General features: G+C 51.0%; 1 protein-coding gene across 3 annotated transcripts in view; it reads left to right on the top strand.

Moving 5' to 3' along the window:
- The window catches only part of DNAI1 (dynein axonemal intermediate chain 1), a 131,586-nt gene that overhangs the window by 35,263 nt on the left and 69,869 nt on the right, over positions 1-26,454 (top strand). For all 3 annotated transcript variants that reach the window (XM_077281325.1, XM_077281326.1, XM_077281327.1), the window contains exons 15-19: positions 3,868-3,957; positions 6,050-6,137; positions 9,961-10,040; positions 15,739-15,887; positions 16,268-16,367. In XM_077281325.1, coding sequence (XP_077137440.1) covers positions 3,868-3,957; positions 6,050-6,137; positions 9,961-10,040; positions 15,739-15,887; positions 16,268-16,367 — 507 coding nt within the window. The remainder of the gene's footprint in view (positions 1-3,867; positions 3,958-6,049; positions 6,138-9,960; positions 10,041-15,738; positions 15,888-16,267; positions 16,368-26,454) is intronic.

The raw sequence follows: 26,454 nt of genomic DNA, 5'->3' as shown, positions 1-26,454 counted from the left end.
AAGCAGATGTGCTAAACAGTGAGCCAACATACAGTGCTAACCACTGAGTCGCCATACCATGCTAACCACTGAGCCACCACGCAGTGTTAACCACTAAGCCACCATATAGTGCTAACCACTGAGCCACCGTGCTGCTCCTCCATAGCTCCCTCTGTTTCCTCCATATTACCACCTGCATACTCCATAACCATAGGTCCATCTTGTGTCACCACAGATTGCGGGGCATCTCCTGTGTACAGCGCCCTCTTCAGGTCACCACAGATTGCGGGGCATCTCCTGTGTACAGCGCCCTCTTCAGGTCACCACAGATTGCGGGGCATCTCCTGTGCCGGCACAGACCTTGGTTGGCGAGCTCCTCATTGTTCGGCCGGCGCAGACCCCAGTTGGCGAGCTCCTCAGTGTACGGCCGACACAGACCTTGGTTGGCGAGCTCCTCATTGTACGGCCGGCACAGACCCTGGTTGGCGAGCTCCTCATTGTACGGCCGGCACAGACCCTGGTTGGCGAGCTCATCATTGTATGGCCGGCACAGACCCCGGTTGGCGAGCTCCTTATTGTACGGCCGGCACAGACCCCTGTTGGCGAGCTCCTTATTGTACAGCCGGCACAGACCCCGGTTGGCGAGCTCCTTATTGTACGGCCGGCACAGACCCCGGTTGGCGAGCTCCTCATTGTACGGCCGGCACAGACCCCGGTTGGCGAGCTCCTCATTGTACGGCCGGCACAGACCCCGGTTGGCGAGCTCCTCATTGTACGGCCGGCACAGACCCCGGTTGGCGAGCTCCTCATTGTACGGCCGGCACAGACCCCGGTTGGCGAGCTCCTCATTGTACGGCCGGCACAGACCCTGGTTGGCGAGCTCCTCAGTGTACGGCCGGCACAGACCCCGGTTGGCGAGCTCCTCATTGTACGGCCGGCACAGACCCCGGTTGGCGAGCTCCTCATTGTACGGCCGGCACAGACCCTGGTTGGCGAGCTCCTCAGTGTACGGCCGGCACAGACCCCGGTTGGCGAGCTCCTCATTGTACGGCCGGCACAGACCCCGGTTGGCGAGCTCCTCATTGTACGGCCGGCACAGACCCCGGTTGGCGAGCTCCTCATTGTACGGCCGGCACAGACCCCGGTTGGCGAGCTCCTCATTGTACGGCCGGCACAGACCCCGGTTGGCGAGCTCCTCATTGTACGGCCGGCACAGACCCCGGTTGGCGAGCTCCTCATTGTACGGCCGGCACAGACCCCGGTTGGCGAGCTCCTCATTGTACAGCCGGCACAGACCCCGGTTGGTGAGCTCCTTATTGTACAGCCGGCACAGACCCTGGTTGGCGAGCTCCTCATTGTACGGCCGGCACAGACCCCGGTTGGCGAGCTCCTTATTGCACGGCCGGCACAGACCCCGGTTGGCGAGCTCCTTATTGTACGGCCGGCACAGACCCTGGTTGGCGAGCTCCTCAGTGTACGGCCGGCACAGACCCCGGTTGGCGAGCTCCTCATTGTACGGCCGGCACAGACCCCGGTTGGCGAGCTCCTCATTGTACGGCCGGCACAGACCCCGGTTGGCGAGCTCCTTATTGTACAGCCGGTACAGACCCCGGTTGGCGAGCTCCTCATTGTACGGCCGGCACAGACCCCGGTTGGCGAGCTCCTTATTGTACAGCCGGCACAGACCCCGGTTGGCGAGCTCCTCATTGTACGGCCGGCACAGACCCCGGTTGGCGAGCTCCTCATTGTACGGCCGGCACAGACCCCGGTTGGCGAGCTCATCATTGTATGGCCGGCACAGACCCCGGTTGGCGAGCTCCTTATTGTACAGCCGGCACAGACCCCGGTTGGCGAGCTCCTCATTGTACGGCCGGCACAGACCCCGGTTGGCGAGCTCATCATTGTACGGCCGGCACAGACCCCGGTTGGCGAGCTCCTCATTGTACGGCCGGCACAGACCCCGGTTGGCGAGCTCCTCATTGTACGGCCGGCACAGACCCCGGATGGCGAGCTCCTCATTGTACGGCCGGCACAGACCCCGGTTGGCGAGCTCCTCATTGTACGGCCGGCACAGACCCCGGTTGGCGAGCTCCTCATTGTACGGCCGGCACAGACCCCGGTTGGCGAGCTCCTCATTGTACGGCCGGCACAGACCCCGGTTGGCGAGCTCCTTATTGTACAGCCGGCACAGACCCCGGTTGGCGAGCTCCTTATTGTACGGCCGGCACAGACCCCGGTTGGCGAGCTTCTCGTTGTACGGCCGGCACAGACCCCGGTTGGCGAGCTCCTCATTGTATGGCCGGCACAGACCCCGGTTGGCGAGCTCCTCATTGTACGGCCGGCACAGACCCCGGTTGGCGAGCTCCTCATTGTACGGCCGGCACAGACCCCGGTTGGCGAGCTCCTCATTGTACGGCCGGCACAGACCCCGGTTGGCGAGCTCCTCATTGTACTGCCGGCACAGACCCCGGTTGGCGAGCTCCTCATTGTACGGCCGGCACAGACCCCGGTTGGCGAGCTCCTCAGTGTACGGCCGGCACTGACCCTGGTTGGCGAGCTCCTCAGTGTATGGCCGGCACAGACCCCGGTTGGCGAGCTCCTCATTGTACGGCCGGCACAGACCCCGGTTGGCGAGCTCCTTATTGTACAGCCGGTACAGACCCCGGTTGGCGAGCTCCTCATTGTACGGCCGGCACAGACCCCGGTTGGCGAGCTCCTCATTGTACGGCCGGCACAGACCCCGGTTGGCGAGCTCCTCATTGTACGGCCGGCACAGACCCCGGTTGGCGAGCTCCTCATTGTACAGCCGGCACAGACCCCGGTTGGCGAGCTCCTTATTGTACAGCCGGTACAGACCCCGGTTGGCGAGCTCCTTATTGTACGGGCGGCACAGACCCCGGTTGGCGAGCTCCTTATTGTACGGCCTGCACAGACCCCGGTTGGCGAGCTCCTCATTGTACGGCCGGCACAGACCCCGGTTGGCGAGCTCCTCATTGTACGGCCGGCACAGACCCCGGTTGGCGAGCTCCTCATTGTACGGCCGGCACAGACCCCGGTTGGCGAGCTCCTCATTGTACGGCCGGCACAGACCCCGGTTGGCGAGCTCCTCATTGTACGGCCGGCACAGACCCCGGTTGGCGAGCTCCTCATTGACATTCTGCTGCGTCTCCGCTGCTTAGTGCATTAATTGCGCTGCTCTGTAGGGAGATGGATCCTCGTATTGATTTTCTCACTTCCTGCAGAAGCTTCTAAAGGAGTAAATATTAACCGTACAGATAAAAAAATCCCAACTTTAATTAATAAGGATGAGGAGAGGATTGTACAAGGAAATTGTGAGGACGCCTTAAAGGGACGGTGCTCCCCATGAGACTGGCAGACTCTCACTGGCAGGCTCGCATCCGCCCTCACCATGCCAGTGACAAGGGTGCATTAGAAGTAACCAGCCAAAGTCGGGGAGAGGAGGTGGCCGCACCGAGTAATGTAGTATTAACCCTTTACTTTACATAACTTCTCTAATCACATCCAGAGCTGCCATGCTGATGGTTTCCTTTTAGGCTGCAGGACCTGGCATCCCTCTACTGCCCCCTGCTGGTCTGTGCTGAGGCAGTGGATGGTGGGAGTTGTAGTACTTGGACTACACCATGCACTATGACAGAAGCGGACTAATATCACAGTGATACCACAACTGTGTGACAAGCGGCAGAATAGTGAGTGCAGCTCTAGATGTGACTAGAGCATAGTTCAGCATCAGTACAATAATAGGGGGTGTCTGGAGTGGAAGCGAGTGCGGCGTATGCCTTATACACATAAAAATAATCCAGAGACTACAAAGAAGGCGACGGAGCACAGAGAGCATCTCACCTCGGGGCTTCTCCTCCTCTCTTCCAGGTGAAATGGCAGAAAGACGACCTGGACAAGAACCTGAACTTCTTCTCTGTGTCTTCAGACGGCCGCGTCGTGTCCTGGACTCTGATTAAGGTGAGTGGTCCACAGTGACTGCACCAGCAGAATAGTGAGTGCAGCTCTGGAGTATAATACTGGATGTAACTCAGAATCAGTAATGTAATGTATGTATACAGTGACTGCACCAGCAGAATAGTGAGTGCAGCTCTGGAGTATAATACAGGATGTAACTCAGGATCAGTAATATAATGTATGTACACAGTGACTGCACCAGTAGAATAGTGAGTGCAGCTCTGGGGTATAATACAGGATGTAACTCAGGATCAGTAATGTAATGTATGTACACAGTGACTGCACCAGCAGAATAGTGAGTGCAGCTCTGGAGTATAATACAGGAGGTAACTCAGGATCAGTAATATAATGTATGTACACAGTGACTGCACCAGCAGAATAGTGAGTGCAGCTCTGGAGTATATTACAGGATGTAACTCAGGATCAGTAATGTAATGTATGTACACAGTGACTGCACCAGCAGAATAGTGAGTGCAGCTCCGGGGTATAATACAGGATGTAACTCAGGATCAGTAATGTAATGTATGTACACAGTGACTGCACCAGCAGAATAGTGAGTGCAGCTCTGGAGTATAATACAGGAGGTAACTCAGGATCAGTAATGTAATGTATGTACACAGTGACTGCACCAGCAGAATAGTGAGTGCAGCTCTGGAGTATAATACAGGAGGTAACTCAGGATCAGTAATGTATGTACACAGTGACTGCACCAGCAGAATAGTGAGTGCAGCTCTGGGGTATAATACAGGATGTAACTCAGGATCAGTAATGTAATGTATGTACACAGTGACTGCACCAGCAGAATAGTGAGTGCAGCTCTGGGGTATAATACAGGATGTAACTCAGGATCAGTAATGCAATGTATCTACACAGTGACTGCACCAGCAGAATAGTGAGTGCAGCTCTGGAGTATAATACAGGATGTAACTCAGGATCAGTAATGTATGTACACAGTGACTGCACCAGCAGAATAGTGAGTGCAGCTCTGGAGTATAATACAGGAGGTAACTCAGGATCAGTAATGTAATGTATGTACACAGTGACTGCTCCAGCAGAATAGTGAGTGCAGCTCTGGGGTATAATACAGGATGTAACTCAGGATCAGTAATGTAATGTATGTACACAGTGACTGCACCAGCAGAATAGTGAGTGCAGCTCTGGGGTATAATACAGGATGTAACTCAGGATCAGTAATGTAATGTATGTACACAGTGACTGCACCAGCAGAATAGTGAGTACAGCTCTGCAGTATAATACAGGATGTAACTCAGGATCAGTAATGTATGTACACAGTGACTGCACCAGCAGAATAGTGAGTGCAGCTCTGGGGTATAATACAGGATGTAACTCAGGATCAGTAATGTAATGTATGTACACAGTGACTGCACCAGCAGAATAGTGAGTGCAGCTCTGGGGTATAATACAGGATGTAACTCAGGATCAGTAATGTAATGTATGTACACAGTGACTGCACCAGCAGAATAGTGAGTGCAGCTCTGGAGTATGATACAGGATGTAACTCAGGATCAGTAATGTAATGTATGTACACAGTGACTGCACCAGCAGAATAGAGAGTGCAGCTCTGGGGTATAATACAGGATGTAACTCAGGATCAGTAATGTAATGTATGTACACAGTGACTGCACCAGCAGAATAGAGAGTGCAGCTCTGGGGTATAATACAGGATGTAACTCAGGATCAGTAATGTAATGTATGTACACAGTGACTGCACCAGCAGAATAGAGAGTGCAGCTCTGGAGTATAATACAGGAGGTAACTCAGGATCAGTAATGTAATGTATGTACACAGTGACTGCACCAGCAGAATAGTGAGTGCAGCTCTGGAGTATAATACAGGATATAACTCAGGATCAGTAATGTAATGTATGTACACAGTGACTGCACCAGCAGAATAGAGAGTGCAGCTCTGCAGTATAATACAGGATGTAAGTCAGGATCAGTAATATAACGTATGAGGTGGGGACTATTATATTTGGCGGACTTCTTCTTTTCTGGTTTAGCTCGTTCTCTCTGACATGAGATTATTTGCCAGCTGCTGCCATGTGTTGTGATACCCGTCATGTCTTCTGTTTCAGAATGAGCTGGTTCACACGGACGTCATCAGGTTGTCAGTGGAAAGATCTGCACAGGACGCTATGGAGGGGCTCCAGCTGCAGACACAAGGTACGAGCACCCGAGCCCTCTGCTTCCACCCTGACCTGTGTATCGACTGTGACCAGCACTGGGTATGTGGATGGTACAGCCGACACCAATTATACAGTGGGTACGGAAAGTATTCAGACCCCTTTAAATTTTTCACTCTTTGTTTCATTGATAAATTCAAAAAAGTTCATTTTCCTCATTAATGTACACTCTGCACCCCATCTTGACTGAAAAAAAAACAGAAATGTAGAATTTTTTGCAAATTTATTAATAAAGAAAAACTGAAATATCCCATGGTCATAAGTATTCAGACCCTTTGCTCAGACACTCATATTTAAGTCACACGCTGTCCATTTCCTTGTGATCCTCCCTGACATTGTTCTACTCCTTCATTGGAGTCCAGCTGTGTGTTTTTATACTGATAGGACTTGATTTGGAAAGGCGCACACCTGTCTATATAAGATGCTTTGCACAAAAAGAAAAAAAAAGGCATGAACCGCACCTCCAGAAATCATAAGTTGATCTAAAGCCGCTAGGCAAAAATGTATATAACTGAATATGAGGTTTTCAGTTTAACATTCTGATCAGACTGTATAAAGCCCACTGCCACGTCACGGCACACCTCGTAGTGGTGCATCGCCGCTGTGGCGGTGGTCGCCGCACGGCTCCACTCCGTTAGGGCGTTAGGACCCACTACGAGGTGTGCCGTGACGTGGCAGTGGGCTTCATACAGTCTGATCAGAATGTTAAACTGAAAACCTCATATTCAGTTATATAAATTTTTGCCTAGCGGCTTTAGATCAACTTATTATTTCTGGAGGTGCGGTTCATGCCTTTTTTTTTTCCTTTTTGTGCAAAGCACTGTCTATATAAGACCTCACCGCTCACAGTGCATGTCAGACCAAATGAGAATCATGAGTTCAAAGGAACTGGCCAAGGAGCTCAGAGACAGAATTGTGGCAAGGCACAGATCTGGCCAAGGTTACAAAAGAATCTGCAGTACTCAAGGTTCCTAAGAGCACAGTGGCCTCCATAATCCTTACATGGAAGAAGTTTGGGACCACCAGAAGTCTTCCTAGACCTGGCCCTCCATCCAAACTGAGCAAGTCTGGGAGAAGAGCCTTGGTGAGAGAGGTAAAGAAGAACCCCAAGATCACTGTGGCTGAGCTCCAGAGATGCAGTAGGGAGATGGGAGAAAGTTCCACAAAGTCAACTATCACTGCAGCCCTCCACCAGTCAGGCCTTTATGGCAGAGTGGCTCGACGGAAGCCTTTCCTCAGTGCAAGACATATAGAGTTTGCTAAAAAACACATGAAGGACTCCCAGACTATGAGAAATAAGATTCTCTGGTCTGATGAGATGAAGATTGACCTTTATGGTGATAATTCTAAGCGGTATGTGTGGAGAAAACCAGACACTGCTCATCACCTGCCCAATACAATCCCAACAGTGAAACATGGTGGAGGCAGCATCATGCTATGGGGGTGTTTTTCAGCTGCAGGGACAGGACGACTGGTTGTCATTGAAGGAAACATGAATGCGGCCAAGTACAGAGATATCCTGGATGAAAACCTCTTCCAGAATGCTCTGGACCTCAGACTTGACAGAAGGTTCACCTTCCAACAAGACAATGACCCTAAGCACATGGCTAAAATAACTAAGGAGCGGCTTCAGAACAACTCTGTGACCATTCCTCACTGGTCCAGCCAGAGCCCTGACCTAAACCCAATAGAGCATCTCTGGAGACCTGAAAATGGCGTCCACCAACGTTCACCATCCAACCTGACGGAACTGGAGAGGATCTGCAAGGAAGAATGGCCGAGGATCCCCAAATCCAGGGGTGAAAAACTTGTTCCATCATTCCCAAGAAGACTCATGGCTGTATTAGCTCAAAAGGGGCTTCTACTCAATACTGAGCAAAGGGGCTGAAGACTTATGACCATGGGATAGTTCAGGTTTTCTTTTTTAATACATTTGCAAAAATTTCTACATTTCTGTTTTTTTTTCAGTCAAGATGGGGTGCAGAATGTACATTAATGGGAAAAAATGAACTTTTTTGAATTTACCAAATGGCTGCAATGAAACAAAGAGTGAAAAATTTAAAGGGGTCTGAATACTTTCCGTACCCAGTGTATATACCAGGATGGGGGACACGTATACCAGGATGGAGGACACGTATACCAGGATGGGAGACACATATACCAGGATGGAGGACTCGTATACCAGGATGGAGGACTCGTATACCAGGATGGGGGACACGTATACCAGGATAGGGGACACATATACCAGGATGGGGACCACGTATATACCAGGATGGGGGACACGTATACCAGGATGGGGGACACGTATACCAGGATGGGGGACACGTATACCAGGATGGGGGACATATATACCAGGATGGGGACCACGTATATACCAGGATGGGGGACACGTATACCAGGATGGGGGACACATACCAGAATGGGGGACACATATACCAGGATGGGGGACACATATATACCAGAATGGGGGATTATATATACCAGGATGGGGGACACGTATACCAGGATGGGGGACACATATACCAGGATGGGGACCACGTATACCAGGGTGGGGGACACGTATACCAGGATGGGGGACACATATACCAGGATGGGGACCACGTATACCAGGGTGGGGGACACGTATACCAGGATGGGGGACACGTATACCAGGATGGGGGACACGTATACCAGGATGGGGGACATATATACCAGGATGGGGACCACGTATATACCAGGATGGGGGACACGTATACCAGGATGGGGGACACATATACCAGAATGGGGGACACATATACCAGGATGGGGGACACATATACCCGGATGGGGGACACATATACCCGGATGGGGGACACGTATATCAGGATGGGGGATTATATATACCAGGATGGGGGACACATATATACCAGAACGGGGGATTATATATACCAGGATGGGGGACACATGTACCAGGATGGGGGACACGTATACCAGGATGGGGGACACTTATACCAGGATGGAGGACACGTATACCAGGATGGAGGACTCGTATACCAGGATGGGGGACACATATACCCGGATGGGGGACACGTATATCAGGATGGGGGATTATATATACCAGGATGGGGGACACATATATACCAGAATGGGGGATTATATATACCAGGGTGGGGGACACATGTACCAGGATGGGGGACACGTATACCAGGATGGGGGACACTTATACCAGGATGGAGGACACGTATACCAGGATGGAGGACTCGTATACCAGGATGGGGGACACGTATACCAGGATGGGGGACACGTATACCAGGATGGGGGACACTTATACCAGGATGGGGGACACATATACCAGGATGGGGACCACGTATATACCAGGATGGGGGACACGTATACCAGGATGGGGGACACATATACCAGGATGGGGACCACGTATACCAGGGTGGGGGACACGTATACCAGGATGGGGGACACGTATACCAGGATGGGGGACACATATACCAGGATGGGAGACACATATACCCGGATGGGGGACACGTATATCAGGATGGGGGATTATATATACCAGGATGGGGGACACATGTACCAGAATGGGGGACATATATACCTGGATGGGGACTGTAGTTACTCCAGTGGGCACAGCAGTCGTGCCGCAGTCTCTACTCATGTGATTGATGTCATTATTGTACCCGGCTCTGCTTCGCTATTTATGAGTCCTGCTGGGATGGTGACAGGAAGATATGACTGCTGGGAGGGAGCGGGAAAGCTGGGTGACAGACCGGACTGATGCTCCAGGGTAAGATGAATTTCCTCCCCACATTTACCACCATTGTCCCCTCTTGCAGGGAGCGGAACGTCCTTCGATTTCCACAGTCAAATCGATTATCTCTTCCTGGTTGGCACAGAAGAAGGGAAGATCCATAAGGTGAGAGACTCACTGTAGCCTTATATTAATATAATGTTACGTCTCCCACCGGAGAAGCGGACCCTCTAAAAAACCATCAGGTGCAGAGTTTGAAAAATGTCCTGTTCTTCACCCCTGACCCCTGTGAAGATGTGCGGACTACAGAGGTAGGTGACTAGTCCCCAGGATGGCCACTGGTGATGGCCGGAGAGGATTGAAGTGCAGTCAGGAGCAGATCCAAAGGACGAACTGGGGGTCAACACCAGGAGAATAACACAAGAACCAGGTGACAAATCCAAGAAGCGACGTAGGAGCCGAGTGCAGGAACCAGGTCACCGGCAGGGTCAAGAGCCAAGGACATCTGAAGGAGAGGTGGGATAGTCCAAGGGTCTTCTAGATAGACTGGCAGTAGAAATGTTATCATGGAGCTTCGGTGAGGACCAGCAGGGTCACCACTGATCCCTGAGAAATTAGTCCAGTCACCAATGATCAGGAGTGGTGGACGGCCAATGCCACGGCCAGGACCAGCCAGAGTCATTCCCGGACCAAAGGGGATGAGTCCCATCTTAAAGGACCAGCGAGGACTGGAGCTGCTGGAATATGAAGAAGGAAGTATTATGAAGCCATTCACCCAAATGTAAGGAGAACCGTGATCATTCCTCACAAACCGGACTGAGGGGTGCAGACATGGTCCTGTAGGTGAAGGTACCCTAATATTCCAAACCTGAGGGACATTACAAGTCCTGAACAAGTAGGTCTACCATGATATGCCCAAAAGTCACCACTTTAGACAAATTTTCATTCACATTCCCCATGGCATCATTAGGTGACCCCTATAGGCACTAGGGTGGTGGGGTCAATCCTTGTGGACCCCCAAAAGGCACTGGAGTGGTGGGGTCATCCTTGTGGACCCGCTACAGGCACTGAAGCGGTGGGATCATCTTTATGGACCCCTACTGGCACTAGGGTGGTGGGGTCATCCTTGTAGACCCCTACCGGCACTGCAGTGATGGAGCCATCCTTCGTGGACCCCTACAGGCACTGGAGCTGTGGGGTCATCTTCGTAGACCCCTACAGGCTCTGGAGCGCTTAGTTATCTTCGTGGACCCCTACTGACACTGAAGCGGTGGGGTCATTTTCGTGGACCCCTACAGGCACTTGAGCTGTGGGGTCATCTTCGTGGACCCCATACAGGCGCTGGAGCGGTTGGATTATCTTCGTGGACCTCTAATGACACTGAAGCAGTGGAGTCATCTTCGTGGACCCTTATCGGCACTGGAGCGGTTGGATCATCTTCGTGGACCCCTACTGGTACTGGAGCTGTAGGGTCATCCACGTGGACCCCTACAGTCTCTGGTGCGGTGGGTCATCCTTGTGGACCCCTACTAGCACTGGAGCTGTGGCCATTGTGGATGTTCCATCACGCCCTGCACTTGGGTCTTGGGAACCACATTATTTGGATGCAGCTCTGGATGTGACTACTGATCAGTGGAAGCAAGACATTGATATAATTCCTCAACATGAAGCAGAGATATTAACTGCGAAGTGTCCACAATCAGGGGAGTTTTCCTTTAAGGATTTCTCAGTTCTTGAGAAAATTGCCCCTTTCGTCTAAACCCACTTATCGGCCCCTTGTCCGTCAGGGACGGCGCAGTAATCCCTCCTGGATCCGTGTAATGGGATTTGGTTGTGAAGCAGAAACCTTCCTGGAAATAGCAGATAATCTGTGGGAGCAGGAGGCGCTCCGGAGCTGCCCGGGTGGGTCCCTGCCGTGCTCATCAGCTGGAATAGCGCTGCCATATTATACAGCAGGGGGATGAGTGCTGCCTCTGTACAGGGGTCATATAATAACGGCGGGGGGTAGAGGAGCGGACCCTGCGGGGTACGAGTGCTGCCTCTATAGAGGGGCCATGTAATAACAGCACGGGGTGGAGGAGCAGATGCTGCGGGGGGACAAGTGCTGCCTCTATAGAGGGGCCATATAATAACGGTATGGATGGAGGAGTGGATGCTGTGGGGGGATAAGTGCAGCCTCCATGGAGGGGCCATATAATAACAGTACGGGGTTTAGGAGCAGATTCAGCAGGGCGACGAGTGCTGCCTCTATAGAGCGGCCATATAATAACGGCAAGTGGAGGAGCAGACACTGCGGGGGGATGAGTGCTGTCTCTATAGAGAGGCCATATAATAACAGCACGGGGTGGAGGAGCTGACGCTGCGAGGGGACGAGTGCTGCCTCTATAGAGGGGCCATATAATAATAGCACAGGGTGGAGGAGCGGATGCAGCGGGGCGACGAGTGCTGCCTCTATAGAGCGGCCATATAATAACGGCATGGGGTGGAGGAGCGGACGCTGCGGGGGACAATTGCTATCTCTATAGAGGAACCATATAATAACAACATGGGGTGGAGGAGCTGACGCTGGGGGGGGACGAGTGCTGCCTCTATAGAGGGGCCATATAATAACAGCATGGGGTGGAGGAGCTCATGCTGCAGTGGGGTGAGTGCTGCCTCTATAGAGGGGCCATATAATAACGGCACAGGGTAGAGGAGCGGACGCGGCGGGCGGACGAGTACTGCCTCTAAATAGGGGCCATATAATAACAGCATGAGGTGGAGGAGCGGACGCTGCGGGTGGACGAGTGCTGCCTCTATAGAGGGGCCATATTATAACAACACTGGGCGGAGGAGCAGATGCTGCAGGGTGACGAGTGCTGCCTCTATTGAGGGGCGATATAATAATGGCACGGGGTAGAGCAGCGGACGCGGCGGGCGGACGAGTGCTGCCTCTAAATAGGGGCCATATAATAACAGCATGAGGTGGAGGAGCGGACGCTGCAGGGGGACGAGTACTGCCTCTATAGAGGGGCCATATAATAGCAATAACGGTGCAGGGTGGAGGAGCAGACATTGCGGGGTGACGAGTGCTGCCTCTATAGAGGAGCCATGTAATAACAGCACGGGGTGGAGGAGCGGATGCTGCTGGGGAACCAGTGCTGCCTCTATAGAGGGGCCATATAATAATGATATGGATGGAGGAGTGGACGCTGCGGGGCGATGAGTGCTGCCTCTATAGAGGGGCCATATAATAATGACATGGGGTGGAGGAGCGGACGCTGCCAGTGGACGACTGCTGCCGCTATAGAGGGGCCATATTATAACAACACTGGGTGGAGGAGCAGACGCTGCAGGGCGACGAGTGCTGCCTCTATAGAGGGGCCATATAATAATGGCACGGGGTAGAGGAGCGGACGCTGCGGGGGGACGAGTTCTGCCTCTATAGAGGGTACATATAATAACAGCATGGGGTGGAGGAGCGGACGCTGCAGGGGGACGAGTGCTGCCGCTATAGAGGGGCCATATAACAACACTGGGCGGAGAAGCAGATGCTGCAGGGCGACGAGTGCTGCCTCTATTGAGGGGCGATATAATAATGGCACGGGGTAGAGCAGCGGACGCGGCGGGCGGACGAGTGCTGCCTCTAAATAGGGGCCATATAATAACAGCATGAGGTGGAGGAGCAGACGCTGCAGGGGGACGAGTACTGCCTCTATAGAGGGGCCATATAATAGCAATAACGGTGCAGGGTGGAGGAGCAGACATTGCGGGGTGACGAGTGCTGCCTCTATAGAGGAGCCATGTAATAACAGCACGGGGTGGAGGAGCGGATGCTGCTGGGGAACCAGTGCTGCCTCCATAGAGGGGCCATATAATAATGATATGGATGGAGGAGTGGACGCTGCGGGGCGACGAATGCTGCCTCTATAGAGGGGCCATATAATAATGGCACGTGGTAGAGGAGCGGACGCTGCCAGTGGACGACTGCTGCCGCTATAGAGGGGCCATATTATAACAACACTGGGTGGAGGAGCAGACGCTGCAGGGCGACGAGTGCTGCCTCTATAGAGGGGCCATATAATAATGGCACGTGGTAGAGGAGCGGACGCTGCGGGGGGACGAGTTCTGCCTCTATAGAGGGTACATATAATAACAGCATGGGGTGGAGGAGCGGACGCTGCAGGGGGACGAGTACTGCCTCTTTAGAGGGGCCATGTAATAACAATAACGGCGCGGGGTGGAGGAGCAGACTTTGCGGGGCGACGAGTGCTGCCTCTATAGAGAGGCCATATATTAACAATAACGGTGTGGGGTGGAGGAGAGGACGTTGCGGGGCAAGGAGTGCGGCCTCTATAGAGGGGCCATATATTATCTGCGCGGGTTGGAGGAGCGGATGCTGCGGGGGAACGATTGCTGCCTCTATAGAGGGGCCATATAATAACTGCACATGGTGGAGGAGCAGATGTTGCGGGGGGACGAGTTGGCCTCTATAGAGGGGCCATGTAATAACAGCATGGGGTGGAGGAGCGGACGCTGCGGGAGGACGAGTGCTGTCTCTATAGAGGGGCCATATAATAACAGCACGGGGTGGAGGATCGGATGCAGCGGGGGGGACGAGTGTGGCCTGTATAGAGGGGCCATATAATAACAGCAGGGGGTGGAAGAGCGGACACTACCGGGGTAGATGACATTTGCTCTGTACACTCGCAGTGCACCGATTGTCAGTATTAATGCTCCGCCATGTGCAGAGTCTCCGCCATATCTGTCCGCCGATATCACGTCCATTACTGTGACTGCGCCGAGATAGAAGCAGACGAAACGTCCCCTGCCACATGCAGATCCGGGCACAGCTACTAGGAGAGCAGTGCATGATGGGACAGCTGACATGACAGGGGCCAGTGTGGTGAAACTGGCAAGGACTGTCCCAGGGGCAGGAGTCACCGGGGCGATGCAGAGGAAAAACATGGGCACCGCCTCTGATGGTGCTGGTGTAACAGTGTATTACATTCTTGTTTTGCCGTTGTATGGTGGTGGTGTTGGAGCACTGTGTGGCAGTATCATATTGGCACAATATGGAAGTATTTTTAAGTGCTTTATGGCACTATTATATAAGCACTGTATGGAGGTAGTATATCAGCACTATTTTTTGGGCACAGTATGGTGGTTGTATTATTTGGGCACAGTATGGCGGTAATATTTCGGCACAGTATGGCGGTATTATTTGTGTACAGATTGGATATTAAGCTGATTTATAATATGACAGGTGCCCACAGATATTTTGCCTTGGACCTATATAACGGCACACAGCAATGTGTAAATGTCATGACCTTCTCCCGCCGTCTCTGGTTCTGTCCCGTTGAGGAGCAGTACGGCATAGGCTCAGCATGTCAGGGCAGCACTACACCTGCTCTCTGCCGGTCTGTACCCGCGCTCTGCTGCCGTCTCTGGTTCTGTCCCGTTGAGGAGCAGTATGGCTTAGGCTCAGCATGTCAGGGCGGCACTACACCTGCTCTCTGCCGGTCTGTACCCGCGCTCTGCTGCCGTCTCTGGTTCTGTCCCGTTGAGGAGCAGTTCGGCATAGGCTCAGCATGTCAGGGCAGCACTACACCTGCTCTCTGCCGGTCTGTACCCGCGCTCTGCTGCCGTCTCTGGTTCTGTCCCGTTGAGGAGCAGTACGGCATAGGCTCAGCATGTCAGGGCGGCACTACACCTGCTCTCTGCCGGTCTGTACCCGCGCTCTGCTGCCGTCTCTGGTTCTGTCCCGTTGAGGAGCAGTATGGCTTAGGCTCAGCATGTCAGGGCGGCACTACACCTGCTCTCTGCCGGTCTGTACCCGCGCTCTGCTGCCGTCTCTTATCGGATGTCTCTTTATTTCTGACAGTGCTCGAAGGCGTATTCCAGCCAGTTCCTGGACACGTTCAATGCGCACAATATGGCGGTGGACACCGTGCGATGGAATCCATTTCACCCCAAAGTCTTCATCACCTGCAGCTCCGACTGGACTGTGAAGATCTGGGAACACAGCGTCAAGTATGTCCTGCTGGCTTCGTAGATCCCCCCGATCTGCCAGAGACCCCCAGATGCAGAGTAGTGTTACTGACAGCTGTGTGGTGTGGGGGTCCCTGCCCCAATGTGACACACGGTAATGGAAGGGGGATCCAAAGTGTGAGGACCCTCAAACTGTGACGCGTCGCCTCTGTACGTCATTACTATCGTGTCTGCCCCGTCCTCATCACTCACAGATGATGGGTTGTTACAGTGTATCCTGCCCCGTCCTCATCACTCACAGCTGATGGGTTGTTACAGTGTATCCCCTGATAGCCCCGCTGACGTCTTCGGGGATGATTCCTGATATCTTATCCAGTAAATCACCCACTGATCACCCACTGACACGTCCTTCATCTCCTCAGGAAGCCCATGTTCGTGTTTGACTTAAACTCCGCCGTGGGAGACGTGGCGTGGGCGCCGTACTCCTCCACCGTGTTTGCAGCTGTTACTACGGATGGCAAGGTAAGACCGCCACCTCTGATCAGGGCTTCAGTTTGTTGGTCAGCTCACACAGCTGATGGTTTGTTACAATGTATTATTCTAGATCCTGATTATCCTGAAGTCCAGAACAGATTGATGATGTGTGATGTGTTGTTTAGCACACAGAATATTGTCTGCACTGATACATTGTAACAAAACCATGCTGTGGTCAGAGCTATAATTCCTCTGTGCTGCTGTGTTCTCTGGAGACGTGAGTCCTGTCATACTGTTATTACAGAGGAGTCATTATTGTCCTGTGTTTATTGGTGCGTTATTTTCATTTCCTCCCTCTATTCCTTCCTCCCATCCTTTTGTCTTTCCTTCCTTATGCCCTTCCTTCATCCCTCCCTTCATCCCTCCCATCCATCTTTTCATCCTTCATTTACGCCTTCCTTCTTTTCTGCATTGATTCCTTTCCTTTACATCCTTAATTTTCTCTCTCCTTTTCTTTCCTTCCCTCATCTCTCCCTTTACTTTCTTTCCTTCTTCTTTTCCTTCTACCTTTGTTTCTTTTCCTTCTTCCTTTCTTTCCTTACTTCCCTTTCTTCTTCCTTTTATTCCCTCATTTCCCTTTTTTCTTTTTCCCTTTTTCTTTCCTTCCTCCCACTTCTGCTTCCTCTCTTCCTCCACATTCGTCCCCTCATTTCTCCCTCTTTTCATCTCTCCTCTCATTTCTCCTTTCCTTTCCTTCTTTCTTTCCTTTTTTTCTTTCCTTCTTTTTTGGTTTCCTTCTTGCTTTCCTTCTTTAATTTCTTACTTTCATTCTTTCCTTTCTTTCCTTCCTCCCACTTCTGCTTCCTCTCTTCCTCCTCATTCGTCCCCTCATTTCTCCCTCTTTTCATCTCTCCTCTCATTTCTCCTTTCCTTCTTTCTTTCTTTTTTTATTTCCTTCTTTTTTGGTTTCCTTCTTGCTTTCCTTCTTTAATTTCTTACTTTAATTCTTTCCTTTCTTTCCTTCCTCCCACTTCTGCTTCCTCTCTTCCTCCTCATTCGTCCCCTCATTTCTCCCTTTTTTCATCTCTCATCTCTCCTTTCCTTCTTTCTTCCTTTTTTCTTTCTTTCATTTTTTCTTTTTCTTTCTTTCTTTCTTTCTTTCTTTCTTTTTTTTTTCCTTCCTTTCTTGCTTTCCTTTTTTTTCCTCTTTTTTTCCTTCCTACTTTCTTTCCTTCTTTCTTCCCTTCTTTCTTTCCTCTTTTCTTTCCTTAATTCTTACCTTTGTCCCCTCATTTCTCCCTTCTTTTCTTCTGTCGTGCTTTCCTCCATCCTTCCTTTCTTCTCTGGTCTCGTCCTCCCCGCAGCGTTCCTCCCCATCCTCACATTTCACTCTTGTACTGTGTTCTGGTGAGTTCTCCTGGGTGACTGCCTGCACTTCGCTGACTCCACCATCCTCCTCCTCCTCCTTCCTATAATCTTATTTCCTTCCTCGTGGTGTAGATGGACGTCTGGAGGTCTCCACCAGGAATTGCTCATCCCACATTATCACTTACCCACCATAACCCCCATCATAAGAAATCAAGAAATCATTCCTTATTTGCTGTGGTCTGTGTGGCCGGGGAGACCACGGCTCATGCTGTTTCGATAAAGACCTCAATGCCTGTATGGAGGGGGACAGTGAGGGGCCGCACCTGGGGGGCTTCCAGGGTCATGCATACAATGACTAAACTGGAGTAAAGACTGACAGACAGTAGTCACGGGATGCTGCAACAAAGCGGCTTGATGGGGCCGGCCGCACCATGCTGAGAGTGAACATGATGGGGCTTGTAGTCCACATGCAGAGTATGGCGTGGTCTCCAGCTGGCAGCCTCAGGAGGTCCTGAGCTGCTCTGCCTCAGGAAAAGATGCCGGCATGGTAGGAGGTGGAGTGTAGAGAAGATTGGAAAGTCAGGGTTCCTCCCTTACAGCAGCAGCAGGGGTTAATATCGAGGCGCGAGTACGGGCTCAGTAATCCGGATAAAAGTCACTTAGAGGCGACTGAAGACACAAAGTGTTTTATCGTGTGATGGATTCTGCTCTGGAGCGTCGGCGGCGTTCTCCGGCCCGCGAGGAGTCTCTGTTCCTGCCCACGAGGAGTCTCTGCTCCTGCCCGCGAGGAGTCTCTGCTCCTGCCCGCGAGGAGTCTCTGCTCCTGCCCGCGAGGAGTCTCTGTTCCTGCCCGCGAGGAGTCTCTGTTCCTGCCCGCGAGGAGTCTCTGTTCCTGCCCGCGAGGAGTCTCTGCTCCTGCCCGCGAGGAGTCTCTGCTCCTGCCCGCGAGGAGTGTCACAGGTTCCTTCTCCGGTACCACACAATCAGCAGAGCCAGCGAAGAGTGAACAATCCCAAGACCTTTATTTAGGCAAAAGTACGAAAGGTCCATATATGATCCACCACACAATGGATAAAAATATTCCAGAACACAAATGCAGTTCAGTTACAGGATAAACGTCCAACAATCCAGCACAGCGGATAACAGTCCATATTCCCTTCTTTCTCTCTCTGATGTGCTGTGTTCACTTCATAGTTCCAAAAAAAACTGATCTGTGTCTCCCCTCCCCATTCACAGGTTAGGGGGGTAGGTCGCAGGGGCTCATTGTTTCAACAAGCTATGTCAACATGTCATTAGCATATTAGTAAAAAACATTATTCACTGACCCTGTGGAGAGATAACAATACAGAACTGTGGGGAGAATATCAGATGGCAAATAACAACTCATCCTACAAGATACAGTAACACCATGATAATCAGTAAAATATGAATATACACAAAATGATAAAATGCAAAAAGTCACAAAACGAACGGCACCAGGTAATATTAATCAACTCTCATATCTTTGAAGACAGGATTCCTTGCAGGACGTGTATAGTGCGTCTGTAACCAGCAATGTAAGAGTGGTGCTCCACTTGATAAAAGTATTGCCAATTGTCCAACAAAATGAAGAGAAAAGAAGTGGCACTCACCCAGGATTTGCTGAACGATACTTGTCCTTTATTGAAAAATCACAACATCACGGACTTTACACGGAGAGGCGGCAGGTAGAGGAAGGGGTGCGGGGAGTGAGGAGAGGACACAAAATGATACCCACATAACATAGCACACCATCACAACCCCCCCCCCCTCATAATAAGTGAGCACGCCATTAGGTCTACACAGACCTCTGGCCTGCTCACTTTAGTCCACATTGCTCAATAGTTTATAGTTCCTTGTACAGCGGCAGGGTTGCAATAATCATGAGCACTTGTCCATAAATTCCCGGGTCCTGGCTTTATGGTCATACCAGGCTTTTTGACTGGACTGGGCCGTTCGCTGATGTTCATTAGCCAAGGTAGCTAGCTGGGCGAGACAGTCTCTGAACTCTAGAACGTAGGGAATGATGGGCGTTACGATATCTGCGATATCTCCCTCCAATTGTTCTTTCAGAAGAAGGAGAGGCCCACGTATCTTCTGCTCCCACAAAATGACTGTGCAACTCCCCAATGTCATTTCCAAGGAGGATATCTGCAGGAAGTCCTCCCATAACGCCAATCCAACACAGTTTTTCTCCAAAACCTGAAATCCAAACGTATCAAAGCTCTCTGTATATATTTACGGACACCCCCAGCCAGGACAATGGGAATTCCCGGGCCCTGGTGAATTGCCTCTGGTCGAACCACACGGGGGTCAGTGATAGTCAGGAATGCCCCCGTGTCTCTAAATCCCTACACTTTGTATCCATCAATTAAGACATCCTGCAGGTGGCAATGCCATTGCTGTGTATTTCTGATGGACAAAGGCCGGAGTCCGTACACTCCAGGAGGGGTATCTATGGTGCCGTGGTCGGTGGTCCACTCTGGTGGGGGTGGTGGTAACTCTTACTCAGGCGGGATGGAGTGCACAAGATGCACTGGACGAGGTGGGGCTGCGTGGGGCATCCTCCGAATCCTTGAGGGACAGCCAGACTGCAAATGTCCAGGTTTCCCACACCTGTAACATCTCCTCTCTGTGATACCCCCAGGTCTTGGTCGGAACTGTTGGGGTCCAGGATTGTGAGCTGTGATTGTCATCGGCCTGTGGCTGGGTGGAGGGGCAGATATAATCGGAGGGGGACGGGGCGCGGTCGAAGGCCCTGGTTCATTGTCCAGAAGCCTCCTCCATTGCAGTTGGATAGTAAGGGCTTCATCGGCCAGGACTGCAGCTCTATCCACGGTGCACGGCGTGCGCTCCCGGACCCACTCCCATACCTCTGCGGGGCACTTGGCAAGAAATTGTTCTATAAGGAACGCCTGTATAACATCTTCCACAGTAAAGGCGTTTTCTGCTTCCAGCTATCTCCGACATGCCTGGGACACCTTATGTGCATACATCCTAAACGATCCCCCCGTAGTGCATGGGAGGTCTCGGAACTTGGCCCTATATGAGTCTGGGGTGATAGCATGGTAATCCAGGATAGTCTGCTTTACAATGTTATAATCCCAATTCCACTGTGAGTCAATGGTTCGGTAAGCCTCCGCCATGCTACCGTTCAGGAGTCCCACTAACAAACGCATCCAGCCAGAGTGGGGCACCTCCATCACAGCACACTGCTGCTCAAAGTCCTTGAAGAACCCCTCCACATCTCCAGAAACCTCATCAAATGGCTTAAACTCTGTCCGGGTGATCCGTACAGGCTCCCGGATCGTTGGGTTTACATTCCACATTGCGTTACTCCCTCTTTCATGCTCCATTGCTTCTTGTCTCCGCTGTGCCCAGCGGGCAGCCTCCTCCTTGTCCTCCTGAGAGACGCCTGGGCCCAGAGCCGCCATCTCTTCTTCGTACCACGCCACACACTGGCTTTTTGGGGTGGGAGTCCTTGTCTCCAGTGCTCGTCCTTCAGACATATGGGAGTAGGTGGTCTGGCTAGCACCCACCAGTAGATCGATTAAGGCCTCTTTAGTCAGTCCCTGGTAGTTTAAGCCCAGGTCTCTGGCTCTCTCCTGTAAACTGGATACAGTCCAATTTCTGTACTCACTCTGTGTGTGGTTCTCCATTAGGTTACGCTCTGTTGATCCCGCTGCTTGCCACCAGTTGTCACAGGGTCCTTCTCCGGTACCACACAATCAACAGAGCCAGCAAAGAGTGAACAATCCCAAGACCTTTATTTAGGCAAAAGTACGAAAGGTCCATATATGATCCACCACACAGAGGATAAAATATTCCAGAACACGAATGCAGTTCAGTAACAGGATAAACGTCCAACAATCCAGCACAGAGGATAACAGTCCATATTCCCTTCTTTCTCTCTCTGAAGTGCTGTGTTCACTTCATAGTTCCAAGCAAAGACTGGTCTGTGTCTCACCTCCCCATTCACAGGTTAGGGGGGTGGGTCTCAGGGGCTCATTGTTTCAACAAGCTAGGTCAACATGTCATTAGCATATTAGCAAACAACATTATTCACTGACCCTGTGGAGAGATAACAATACAGAACTGTGGGGAGAATTCCAGATGGCAAATAACAACTCAACACCATGAAAATAAGTAAAATAGAAATATACACAAAATGATACCCACATAGCATATCACACCATCACAAGGAGTCTCTGTTCCTGCCCGCGAGGAGTCTCTGTTCCTGCCCGCGGTCCCATCATGTCCTCGGCCCCGATCTGCCCCCGGGGGTCTCCATTACTCACAAGATGTCAGTGTGGCCCTGGCAGTGTTATAAAGAGAGCGTCACCAGATCTCGGAGGAGTCAAGAACGCTCCGGACAGCTGAGAGCAGACGCCGCTGGATGGGACGTGTGGACGATGGGGGTAATACTGTGATCGGAGCCTGGCCCCAAATACAGTAACAGTTATAGGGCCCCAAATACAGTAACCTTCATAGGGCCCCAAATACCGTAACCGATATACGGCCCCAAATACAGTAACCGATATAGGGCCCCAAATACAGTAACCGTTATATGGCCCCAAATATAGTAACCGTTATAGGGCCCCAAATACAGTGACCGTTATAGGACCCCAAATACAGTAACCGTTATATGGCCCCCAATATAGTAACCGTTATAAGGCCCCAAATACAGTAACCGTTATAGGGCCCCAAATACAGTAACCGATATAGGGCCCCAAATGCAGTAACCGATATAGGGCCCCAAATACAGTAACCGATATATGGCCTCAAATACAGTAACCGATATAGGGCCCCAAATACAGTAACCGTTATAGGGCCAAAAATACAGTAACCGTTATAGGGCCCCAAATACAGGGCCTGTAAGTGTAAAACTCTACTGGGATCATGAATCTCGTGTGGTGCTTGGAAAGTAACTGGCCTGGGAGCGTATATCAGGCGCTGGGTCTGGCAGCTTACAGCTTGGCGCTGGGCTCACGAGTGTACGGCCTGGCACTGAGTCCTGGAGCGTAAAGCCTGGCGCTGGGCTCGGGAGTGTATATCTGGCACTTGGCCTGGGCCCGGGAGCGTACAGCCTGGCTCTGGGTCTGGGAGCATACAGCGTGGCGCTGGCCTTGGGAGTGTATATCTGGCATTGGGTCCGGGAGCATACAGCCTGGCGCTGGGCTCGGGAGTGTATATCTGGCACTTGGCCTGGGAGCGTATGGTCTGGCGCTGGGCCCGTGAGCGTATGTCCTGGCGCTGGGCCTGGGAGCGTACAGCGTGGAACTGGACCTGGGAGCTTATGGCCTGGCTCTGGGCCCAGTATCGTATGGCCTGGCTCTGGGCCCTGGGGCGTATGGCCTGGCGCTGGGCCCTGTAGCGTATGGCCTGGCGCTGGGCCCTGTAGCGTATGGCCTGGCGCTGGGCCCTGTAGCGTATGGCCTGGCTCTGGGCCCTGTAGCGTATGGCCTGGCTCTGGGCCCAGTATCGTATGGCCTGGCTCTGGGCCCTGGGGCGTATGGCCTGGCGCTGGGCCCTGTAGCGTATGGCCTGGCTCTGGGCCCTGTAGCGTATGGCCTGGCTCTGGGCCCTGTAGCGTATGGCCTGGCTCTGGGCCCTGTAGCGTATGGCCTGGTGCTGGGCCCTGTAGCGTATGGCCTGGTGCTGGGCCCTGTAGCGTATGGCCTGGTGCTGGGCCCTGTAGCGTATGGCCTGGTGCTGGGCCCTGTAGCGTATGGCCTGGTGCTGGGTCCTGGAGCGTATGGCCTGGCGCTGGGTCCTCGAGCATATGGCCTGGCGCCGGGCCTGGTAGAGTATGTCTGGCGCCAGGCCCGGGAGCGTAGGATCTGCACAGTGCCCAGGAGCATGTGACATTTGGTCTACAGTATATAAGTGGGATAGCTCTGGGATGACATAATGGATGCCAGGCTGCGGACCTTGTGTGCAGCCTGTAGCCATATAATAATAGATGCCGAGGTGAAGAGAACATGGAGTGACAACACGTGGCAGTACCATCAGTCATTAGTACCAGGGTCTCTTCCTGCAGCTCTAGCCCCTTCATCTCAGCATCCGCCATTATTCCTGCATTCGTCCTCACATCTTCTGAATTTTCATCACATCCTCAGTTAATTCAAATTGCTTCAGGGGAAATATTGCGATCCGTACGCCGACTCCTGCAGGTCAGGTACAATCACATTACCATACTTTAATATGTATTTCCTTCATTTCATGCACACTGAGGACTAACGAGCCGAGGACGGGGAGCGGGTCACATGATAGCATGGTTATTACAGATCCAGGTGAGCCCCATCCCCCTGTATATTCAGGGAAGCTTCAGACTCACTCACTGGTCTCACATACTGGGCTGTCATCACTCTGGCTCCTACTGGATGTAAGACTCCTTATTATCAGAGCTCGTTATCAACATCATTTAGGTTGACTATATGGTTTTGGTACAATTGGGAACAGAGATGGAGCCCAGCGCTCGATATAGAGGCAGGTCCCAGAGATGAAACATTTATGGCATATAGCCGTGAACATCATGAATTGTATAGTTAGATTACACAGGTCAACAAAAAAAAAAAAATTTTCTGGTGTCCAAAATATTTTAATGAATTTGGGGTATTTTTGGGGTGCTGATTCTGAATATGCTATCAGTTTTGCCAGATTGGCTCAAGTTTTTGAGATTTTTGGTATCTTATTTATAGCACTTGTTGGTAAATGCGACGCATCATCTCATTAATTTCTTTGGATTAGTACTTGAACTGAGCAGTTCTCAATATAGTTTTGTGTTAATTAGTGTTCTAAAAGTTTGTTCATTGCTTGCTTTTTGCACTAACTTTATGTTGTTGTCTGTTTTCCAGTGAAAAGCATGAACTCATCAAGAAGAAGTTGTCTTAACGATCCAGACTCATTCTGTTACATTTGTGGTGAATACACACTGCCAAAACATAGAAGAAACATAACAGACTTCGTAAAAAAAGTGTATTTTGCCTATTTTGGGGTTATGCTTGGGGACCAAGACAAGTTTTGGGCACCACACATAGTGTGCAAAGCATGTATCGAATTATTACGAAAATGGAGCAAAGGACAAAGAAAAAGCTTCAAATTTGGTGTTCCAATGGTGTGGAGAGAGCCAAAAAATCATCATGATGACTGTTATTTCTGTGCAGTGCAAGTGCAAGGATTCAATAAGCATAAGAAACGAAAATGGGAGTAACATGGAATCTGCAAGAAGGCCTGTCCCTCATTGTGAAGATGTGCCTGTACCTGTGTTTACCATAAATAACAGTCATCATGATGATTTTTTGGCTCTCTCCACACCATTGGAAAACCAAATTTGAAGCTTTTTCTTTGTCCTTTGCTCCATTTTCGTAATAATTCGATACATGCTTTGCACACTATGTGTGGTGCCCAAAACTTGTCTTGGTCCCCAAGCATAACCCCAAAATAGGCAAAATACACTTTTTTTACGAAGTCTGTTATGTTTCTTCTATGTTTTGGCAGTGTGTATTCACCACAAATGTAACAGAATGAGTCTGGATCGTTAAGACAACTTCTTCTTGATGAGTTCATGCTTTTCACTGGAAAACAGACAACAACATAAAGTTAGTGCAAAAATCAAGCTATGAACAAACTTTTAGAACACTAATTAACACAAAACTATATTGAGAACTGCTCAGTTCAAGTACTAATCCAAAGAAATTAATGAGATGATGCGTCGCCTTTACCAACAAGTGCTATAAATAAGATACCAAAAATCTCAAAAACTTGAGCCAATCTGGCAAAACTGATGACATATTCAGAATCAGCACCCCAAAAATACCCTAAATTCGATGAAATATCTTTGGCACCAAAAATGCTGTTGACCAGTGTTATTAGTAATGATTGTCATAACATGTAGATCTTGGCCATGATCAATGGTCTCATGGATGTGATGGCATGTAGAGCTAGGCCATGATCAATGCTCTCCATTGGTGTGATGACATGTAGAGCTAGGCCATGATCAGTGGTCTCCATAGATGTGATGACATGTAGAGCTAGGTCGTGATCAATGGTCTCCATGGATGTGATGACATGTAGAGCTAGGTCGTGATCAATGGTCTCCATGGATGTGATGACATGTAGAGCTAGGCCATGATCAATGGTCTCCATGGATGTGATGACATGTAGAGCTAGACCATGATCAATGGTCTCCATGGATGTGATGACATGTAGAGCTAGGCCATGATCAATGGTCTTCATGGATTTGATGACATGTAGAGGTAGGCCATGATCAATGGTCTCCATGGATGTGATGACATGCAGAGCTAGACCATGATCAATGGTCTCCATGGATGTGATGACATGTAGAGCTAGGCCATGATCAATGGTCTTCATGGATGTGATGACGTATAGAGCTAGGCCATGATCAATGGTCTCCATGGATGTTATGACATATAGAGCTAGGCCATGATCATTGGTCGCCGTGAACATCATGAATTGCAGAGCTAGATCATTAATATTGATTGTCATGACATGTAGATCTATGTCATGATCAGTGGTCTTCATGAATGTGATGCAGTATAGAGCTAGACCAGGGCTCCCCAACCTGTGGCTCGCGGCCCCATGAATTGTGGCTCGCGACTGTCTGCCAACTTGTTGCATTAGATCCAGGTCTAGCAAACAGGTATAAAGAGTACATCTCAAAATGGTGAATTTTGTGAGTAGCCCGGCACAGGAGTGCAGAACTGGATGCACGTTTACTGGTCTTTGG

The sequence above is a fragment of the Ranitomeya variabilis genome, chromosome 1 (assembly GCF_051348905.1).
Source record: "Ranitomeya variabilis isolate aRanVar5 chromosome 1, aRanVar5.hap1, whole genome shotgun sequence".
NCBI lineage: Eukaryota > Metazoa > Chordata > Amphibia > Anura > Dendrobatidae > Ranitomeya > Ranitomeya variabilis.
The sequence above is the reverse complement of the archived record's forward strand: the minus strand, read 5'-3'. Positions and strand labels throughout refer to the sequence as shown.